Source organism: Clarias gariepinus, chromosome 17 (genome assembly GCF_024256425.1).
Source record: "Clarias gariepinus isolate MV-2021 ecotype Netherlands chromosome 17, CGAR_prim_01v2, whole genome shotgun sequence".
NCBI classification, from domain to species: Eukaryota; Metazoa; Chordata; class Actinopteri; order Siluriformes; family Clariidae; genus Clarias; species Clarias gariepinus.
In genome coordinates, this window is record NC_071116.1 from 1065669 (window position 1) to 1075000 (window position 9332).

The following is a 9332-nucleotide window of genomic DNA, read 5'->3' on the forward strand; positions in this document are numbered from 1 at the left end:
ATAAGAAATAATGGAAACTTAAATTATTCATTCCACAGCCCAAAAACATATAAAATAAATGAAATAAAATAAATAAATACATAAAAATAATTAATACATAATATAAAGTAAAAATAAAATAAATTAACCTGCACTTTACCTAAAAATTAAAAAAAAAATAAATCCTGACAGATAAGTGTTTCGGTTTATGCGCGCAGGTGCTGTGTGTGTGTGTTAGTGTGTGTGAAGCTAATGAAAGAGGAGTTGAGAAACCCCCCTCTCATTTTACGCAGTAGACCTTCCTCCTTTCTTATTTGAGATTCACACACACGCACATCAATGGAAAGAGTGTTTTATGGGAAAAAATTGCAAGGAACATCGTTAATGACACTCGCGTGAGCGCATACTAACGGAATCACTGCTGTAAGCGGAAAAAAAATTAAATCAAACAAACCTGCACTTTACCTTTGAAAAGAAGTGCAGGGTTTCTGTGTAGAGCAGAGAGTGTGTGTGAAGGCGAGAGGGGTGTGTGTGTGTGTGTGTGTGTGTGCAAAGGAAGAGAGAAAATGGATCTTTAACCTCTTCAATGAGACTTGCTTTTGCTTTACATGCGCGCACACACACGTGTGTTATAATAAACAGTATACGCGCGCTTTACACACACGCAAACAAAACAAAACTTAAAATGTTTTACACACACACGTGGTCACAGTGCTATAGTAAACAGTACATGCGTACTTAGATGTTGATTATACCAGTAAGAGATGCGCACTAAGACCCAGCAGGGGAGACGATTACCCACAATTCCGCAGCGCAAGAGACAGAAAAACCGTTGACTCAGTTGTGATCACGTGACGTCCGGCGTCAAAACAAAAATCGCATGCGTGATACATGATACTCAAAAGTTTAGTCAAAAGTTATTTAAAATCTTTGCTCGTCTTGCAAAACACTCGCAAACCGAGTTAGTCGCAATCCAAGGTTTCACTGTATATGAGAGTTTATGTCTGCAGGGACCAAAGGCCACCCAAAACACCCAAAGGGTCTGCTGTTTGTTAAATTTCCCATTTTTATAATGCATTTATTTTCATTATATTTTTATTTTATGCTTTCATAAACATGCTCACACACACACAAACATAAATGTAGGGACTTGTTTATTTTTATAAGATCATTGATGTAGGTCAGGACTTTACAGAAGATCCTGTCTCAGTAAGATGTCTCGGTTAGATCACAGCTCGGCGCTGGTCACTAACGTTTCCGTGTTTGTGTCTTAAAGGCACTTTGATCTTTTACACAATTTCAGATTTTTGATTAAAAAAAAAACTTCAGGTAGTAAAGACCAGAACTCATAATTAACATCTGATCCATCAACACACAATTAATATACACAAATGATAAACATATAATAATAAAAAACAGGAACTTAACACAACACCACTACACCTACAGGAAAATCTGAAATATTCAAAATGATTATTTACATATTTATGAGAAATAAAACAGCAGTGCTCAATCTCAGTGCCATCGAAACAGTTTGGGTCAGAAATAAATAGATAAAAATAAAATAAAATAAAATAATCTCCCAGTGTTACTACACAATAACACACAGCACTGTGATAACAGATTGGTTAGAAATGGTTAGAAATTATGTCATAAAACTGTGTTTTCCCCCTCAGTGCGTTTCCTGCTTATATAAAAAAAATTCAAGAAGTATACAATTTCAGAGGCACGATAAAGAAAGAAACGTGTGTGTGTGTGTACGTGTGTGTGTGAGTGGGAATATCCCGCTGAATGTTCTGTGGTTGCTTTAAGATCAAGGAAGGATTAGAGATGAAGATAAGCCTGACAAATAAGAGAGAAGACACTGTAAAATATAAAATATAAAATATCACTTCACCAGGAGGAAAAAACTCTCAAATGCATCATTATAAGTGTGTTAAAAACATGATAAGTGCATGAGGCCATACAAGCAGAGCAAAACGTTTAAAACCCTCAAACACACACACACACACACACACACACACACCATTAACAGGACTGTAGAAAAGTTTTAAACCCCCATTTCTTCATATGTTGCTTCCAAAGCTCCAGACCTCGGTGTATGTTTATTGTAGTCTTGAGGACCAGTTCTCCAGGCCTCCTGAAGGACGTTCGTAGTTCTCATGTTCAGTCTGGTCCCTGCACCTGAGCAGTTTCAGAGGAATGTTTTTTGTTGGCTATGACACACAGTGACCTATCAATCATTCAAGTATTAAAAAAATAATCGAACTCATACTGATGATGAGTGCTGAGTGGTTGGAACAGACGAGAGGGGAAATGAGGTCGCTGCCGAGGTTGTTACAAAAACAACACGTTTTTAAATTGTATCTTTAGTCACGTAAAACATTTATTCCTGTTTCTCTCATTTAATCTATATAACTTACTATGAAGAAATGGGTGTCAATACTTTTGCACAGTACTGTGTACACACATATGTGAGTATAAACAGCATGTTATACACTATATACAGAAAGTTTTATATATATGTCTGTACAAAAGTCTGAGTTAAAACCATCGACACGGCCGGCGGCGCTCGGCTCCTCACATCATCATCTGCTCACTTTCAGTTCAAAACTTTTTTCTTTTTTACAGGCACACAGGTCATTAAAATAAACACAAACATGTCTGATAGGTTTATTATTATTATTATTATTATTATTATTATTTTAATACTAACTTCAGAGCAAATTTTCTTTCCTTTATTTAATTATATTCGTGAAAAAAAAACAGACTGATTAAGGCAGGAAATTTTTTTTTCATTTTGAGTTCATGAAATAACTAAAAATTAAAAATAATTTTAAAAAATGCTGACAATTTTGCTTTTAAAATTATGGATAAGAATAAACAAATTGAAAAAAATTTCCCAGCTTAAATATATTACACTTTTGAAAATTAATTTCTTAATGAGACTATAAAACATCTGTCAGTTTGAATGTGTGTGTGTGTGTGTGTGTGTTTGTGTTTACCCCGATACCCAGCTGTGCGTGTTGCTTTTGACAGCAGTGTGTGTGAAGCCCTGTTGGCTGGCGGCCGGGTCGAAGTTGAAGTCGAGCGCGTCTCCATCCATCAGCGTGTCGTGCAGCACGCTCTCCACATCACACTCCAGCCGCTCGATGGCCATGTCGTCCAGGTCGCTAGGCAACCGCTCCAGGTGGTGGTGGTGGTGATGGTGGTGATGATGCGGCAGGACGGGAGCGTGTCTGTGGAAACCGTTGCCGTTGACGATGCAGTAACTGGACGGCGCCGACTCGACGGCTCCTCCTCCTGCTCCTCCTCCCATGTGCGCCAGGTGAGGGTATGGCTTCATGTTGCCATGACGACCGAGATGTCCCTGAGGCAGGAGGGCACACCTGTTCATGCCCACTGGTGTAGAGGTGTGTGTATGAGAGTGTGTGTGAGTGTGTGTATGTGAGCCTATCACTTTTCCTGCTTGCCCCATGTGCCCTTGAGCACCATAGGGAGGTAAAACTCTCCCTACTTGTGGCCCTGCGGCCTCCATGGGGGGCAAAACATCTCCTCTGTGTTCCCCATCGTTACTTAGGAGTTCCTTTAAAAGCCCAGTAGGGCAATTAAACTGCCCTATGTAGGGGTTATAATGGACCGGTTTGCTGTCTGACATAGTCTGGATGGTCATAGCATTGATGCTAATTCCACTCTGCCACTTGTGGAAGTCCTGGCCTGTGCTGTAGGGGGCGTACTGTGTGCTCGGAGCATCCGGGCTGTTCTTGGGCGAAACCAGGTTAAGATTATCTAACAGGTTCTCCATCATCAGGTTCTTCGAGCTGAAAGAACCCGTCACTTCAGACAGGCTCGGCAGTTTAGAGGCTAATTTAGGGGCCTGGTATCCGAGGTGGTGCTCCCCTCCCTCACCGACGTCCTCCTCGGGGAGGAACGGCGAGCGCCGCCCGCTCAGTGTGCTCGCGTCCGAGCTGGCCCTCGTCCGGAATGTTCCCCACGGCTCGAAATCATCGTTACTGTGAGAGTTGGGACTGCCGAGCCACTTGGAGTAACCAGGGCTGCTCGAACCGCCGTCCAGCCCCACCTACAGAGACACGGGGACACAGGGAGGGGGTTGGGGGGTGTTCAACGTTACTGCTTATTAAAATAATATGAATAATAAATCAGACAATGTTAACTTTCATGTCTCATTTATCGTTAGGTTTAATCAGTTTTAATAGTTTTTTTTTTTTTCTTCAGACCCACCTTCAGACTCTGCATTCTTATGTTTAATTATCTTTTTTTCTTTTTAAAGAAACACAGTTTCTTACAGTTTATTTTATACGTATGGATAAATAAAAAACAAATAAATATTTAAAAATGTAATGTTTTATTCTATTTAACTTTTTAAATAAATCTATAAAACACAATTAAAAAACATATCAAAATTATTAATGTTTTAATTTTTTGCTAATTTGTGTCATTTTGTGTTGATCTTAGTCGCATTAAATGTCTTTTAGTCACTTTTGTTTCATGTAATTAACTTTATGTAAATAATTTATCACATGCATTCATAACATATTTAGAAATCTTTTTGTTACTTTTACTTATTCTTCATTAAATTATAAAAAAAAAAAAAAGTAATATTATTATTACTATGAGTTACTAAGTTTATTATTACAATATCTAAAATATGGGATTATAAATTTTACTCTAACTTATTTCAGCTTTGTTGGTTAAGTCTTTAGCATTAGCATTATTAGCATTAGCGTTGCTCCCACCTTCTTCTTGGCGGCGCGGCCGCGGCTTTTGGTGAACTTGCTGTTGTTGTCCATGGAGGCGGCTCTGCGGCGCGGAGATTTACCACTTTTTCCTCCTTCAGGGTTCAGCATCCACCAGGAGCTTTTCCCTGTGCCCTCGTTCTGAACACGCACGAATCGGCTGTGCAGAGACAAATTGTGACGGATCGAGTTCTGTAAGGAAAATAAAAAGAAATGTGTAACATTCTTCCAGCAGGAGTGTGTGTAAACTATTAACTGTGATGCTTTTAGTCAGAAAACTGACATCATGAGTGCAAAGAGACGTGCATAGACACGATAGCTGAATAAGCTGAAGTTACAGTTCTGCGTGCAAATGTAGATCATCAGATTACCGGTGTGTACGAGGTTATATTTAGCATGATCGTTAGCACGAGTTAGCTAGATGGCATAACAACTTTATGCTTTTAACACATTACTAACCACGTGCAATAAAAAACAGGAACAGTGTGTGCACGCACGCGCACAGACAGACACACACACACACACACACACACACGCATTCCCACCACGGTCTGGAAACACAGGGGGGAAGGGGGGAATATTTATAAAAACATAAAAAAAAAACTAAAAAGATTTCATAAAATAAATAAATAAAAGTAAAAATGGAAAAGTAGAAACAAACATGAATGTTTTCTTGAAAATGGGAGGAAAATAACTGAATGAAAGAAGGATATGCATAAAAATAAATGTTATTTACGGTAAATTAAAAAACGTTAACAAAAGGTAAAAAGTGAACAGGAATAATATAATTAATATGAACTAAAATAAAGAATAAAAGGAATAAAACGGTGTGACAGGAGGCTCCAGCGAGGGGTTCCAGGCTGCGCTGAAGTAAACACCACGCTGTTATTCATGTCCTTTATTCTGATGACGTGAGGACGGACGAGAGTTTTGGTCTCGTGAGAAAGGCAGCAATGAGAGAGACGCGAGTGTTTACGGAAAACATCACAGCGTGCCGTTAGAAACACGGGAATCCCTCGTATCTGCTGCCTCAGCATGAGGGTGTAAGGGACCGTCACATGATAACATGGTTACCATAGAGACCAGATAAAAACACAGAGGAAGGGTTTAACCCCGGTGCACTGGCTGCTGCGGAGGGAATCTGCTGCTGAGACGATTTTCATTTAAGATGTTGAGGATCTGAACGATCATCTGAAATTTAATTCCTGAATGAAATCACTGCGTTTGCTTTTTTAGAATTATAAAAAAAAACACACTCATGTTCTCCTCAGGTGTGTGTCTCTTACAGTTTAACCTTCACAGAACTGCACTTGGCCACGCCCAAACACTTGGCCACACCCCTTTCTCACCACAGAATTTCAGTTCACTTCACAGCTTCACTTTTGTATCTTAAAAATCTATGCTTAAAGTTACCCTGTAGTGAACTATACTGAAGTTTATCATCACCGAACAAGCTATGAATTAAAAACAAAACTTAAAACATCGCACTTATTTTACTACTGAATAAAAACAAAACAAAAAACAAGACTATAACATGTAGCACATAGTAAATTTCACGTCCTATTTCACGACTTTTTTGTTCTTTAGTAAAGTTTCCCTGCTGCAGACCGACCGCACTCTGCTGCGTTTAATAATTACATTTTTGGTAAAACTATCAGTGTTTAGATTCCACTCGCTTCGCCGCCAGCAGGAGACACGGTCTCGGAGTCAGGAGCCTGTCTGTGGGGTTTTTGTGTTCTTTAAATCTTTGATGATCAGCGTTTGGCCTGTAAACAGACGGAGTGGTGCGGTAGTGACAGCGCTTCTGCTGCCCCCAGAGGCTCACTGTGATATTACGATTTCACAAAAATAAACGCCTGTGCGCTGTTACAGCTTTGCTACTAGTTACATAAATAATTTGCCAAATATAAACATCCACAATACAATGTTTATAGTTAAAATATTCTATTCCTTCCTAAAGTTTAGTTTCATCCAAAAACTAAAACAAAAGCAAACCGTAATGTAAAAAACAATCCTCCTAACATCCCTGTCTGATTTGCTAATTATTAATGCTTTAGGTCATTTTCCTTTAGCAGCCTAAAATCCCACAACATGTTTTTGTTGCTTTTAACGGGAAAAAAAAAACCCCAACAACAAAAACTCGCCTTGAATGAACTTGCATATTTCAAATTCCAGGCAGTTTTTGTCACGTCTCCCTTTCTTGTTTAGGGAAGCCCAATCTCAGCCTATAAACACAGGAAGTGACCGCAGAGGAGGAAGTAGCTGGGAGAGTGGGGTTCGTTTCCTGTCACGAAGGAAGTGGATTCCAAAGGAAGGCTGAAATGACACGTCAGAGCGCGAGGCCCGAACGTGAGGTCAGAGCGAGGTCGGCTCAGTGCCTTTAATCTTTCGGTTCTCTCCAAGCTGAAGGGAACGCGGATCATTGGGGCGTGAAATCATGAATCAATTTATATGCGTTAATGTGTTGAACTGATTCTGAGTGTGATGAAAACACAGCGTGTCCAGTCGCTCCACCTGCGAGTGGTCTTTGATCCTTCGTAAGAATTTATTCTTGGAATTGCCTTCAGGATCAATAAAGTAAAAGTACTGCATCCACCTTTATATCGGTCTGTTATGAGGTTCTTGTATTTCTACTACTACTACTACACACACACACACACACACACACACACACACACACACACACACACAATGAACCCAGTAGCCTTGTTCCCTCTTGGCAGGAAAGCCCTCCTCTTTCCTTCCTTTTTCTCTTTAACCTTTTTAACCCCTTTAATCTCTCTCTCTCTCTTTCTCTCTCTTCATGTTCACTACTTTTCTTGTTCCTTCCCTGAATAAAGTCTGCTCAAACACATGTAATTAACTTAAAGTTATTAATTAATAAATTAAATAAAAGGCTTTAAATAAAACTTCCTCAATTCTTCTAATAATTCTGTCTAATTCTGTTCACCAAGTAAAGATTTGACATTTTAAACAAAAAAGTCTCAGATTTCCACAGTAGGACTTTTTAAACGTGTTGCACTACATCAGTGGTTCCCAAACTGGGGGTCGCAGAATAATTTCATGGGGTCGCGAAAGGGGTTTAAAAAACTATGTCTTTTTTGTGATTATAATACACACTTTTCAGTATTACAAGTAAATGCTATAAATAAATATTTTCTGATTTGTAAAGATATTACTGATTGAGTGTGAGTGTTTAAACTTAGTGTTAAAAAAAAATTCACGACTCAAACTCACGTGAAAACTGCAACTGCCGTGATGGATAAATTTGTTATTCGCAAATCTAAAAATGTTGAGGAAATTGTGGACAGTTTGCCCGAGTCATCAGAACCATCGAGTACATCGACCAAGCATAAGAGCAAGACCCCGTCAGACCAAAGGAGGAAACGTCGAAAATATCAGGAAGAATTCATAAAGTGTGGATTCACTGGCTCTACTGTTGACAACGTAGATTTCCCTCAATGTGGAATCTGTTCAGAAGTGCTTGCTCATAAAAGTATGAAGCCCGGCACAACACATGATTGCTCAACAGGCAAAAAAACCCCAAACAAACAAGTACACCCTTCCCATTAAAAGGTAAGCCAAAATAATTTTGATGTAAAGTAAATGTAGTTAAAATACTGTGAACAGCTTGTTATGTTTATTGCTTGTTTTTGATAGTGGGAGGTCGCGAGATCTTGTCCATCTTCAATAAGGGGTCGCTGGCTTGAAAGTTTGAGAACCACTGCACTATATTACGTTCACCATGGACTTGGCATGAAGCAGGTGAACAAACATCAGAGAACAGCAACAAACCAGTGATGGGGCAGGTAAAGGTGGATACAGATGAAGAAAGATGGAGACAGGTAGAGAACGATGGAGAAAGATGGAGACAGGTGGAGAAAGATGGAGAAAGATGGAGACAGGTGGAGAAAGATGGAGACAGGTGGAGACAGGTGGAGAAAGATGGAGAAAGATGGAGACAGGTGAAGAAAGATGGAGAAAGATGGAGAATGATGGAGAAAGATGGAGAAAAATGGAGACAGGTGGAGACAGGTGGAGAAAGATGGAGAAAGATGGAGACAGGTGGAGAAAGATGGAGAATGATGGAGAAAGATGGAGACAGGTGGTGTCAGATGACAGACAGATAGAGAAAGATGCCAGACAGGTGGAGACACTTGCTTTTGTCGATGTCTAGTTTTAGATTTTTTGTGTTTTTACGTTAGAAAACATTGAAAACTTTTAAAGAGTGTAAAAGAACCCTCCTCTGATTTAATTATCGTTTAAACATTTTTCACAGGTTTATGGCTTGTTTTATTCTTTAAACCTCAAAGTCACTGTCTGTGTACTGACAACACCATCACTAGCTGTGTTTACATGAACACTAACGTTGCACTAATAACCCTAATAATTATCTAATCAGAATAAAACTGCATCATGTGACCAGCTTAGTCGTGACCTTCCGACCCAATCCGAACCGACTGGAATAAACTTTCACTGGGAATGTGAGATGAATAAAAAAAAAAATAATCTGTCTCTCAGGTAAATATTAGTCACGTGAAGACGTGATCCGATCGTTTCTTCTTTTGGGGAATAAATCCACTCTTTCTCCGCTTT

General features: G+C 39.3%; 1 protein-coding gene across 1 annotated transcript in view; it reads right to left on the minus strand.

Moving 5' to 3' along the window:
- Nucleotides 1-1116: 1116 nt before the first annotated feature.
- The window catches only part of foxo1b (forkhead box O1 b), a 24289-nt gene continuing 16073 nt past the window's right edge, over nucleotides 1117-9332 (minus strand). The window contains exons 2-4 of the mRNA XM_053516231.1: nucleotides 4737-4928; nucleotides 2985-4060; nucleotides 1117-2163 (exon numbers count right to left, since the gene is read on the minus strand). Of these exons, the coding sequence (XP_053372206.1) occupies nucleotides 2085-2163; nucleotides 2985-4060; nucleotides 4737-4928 (1347 nt within the window). The 3' untranslated portion in view covers nucleotides 1117-2084. The remainder of the gene's footprint in view (nucleotides 2164-2984; nucleotides 4061-4736; nucleotides 4929-9332) is intronic.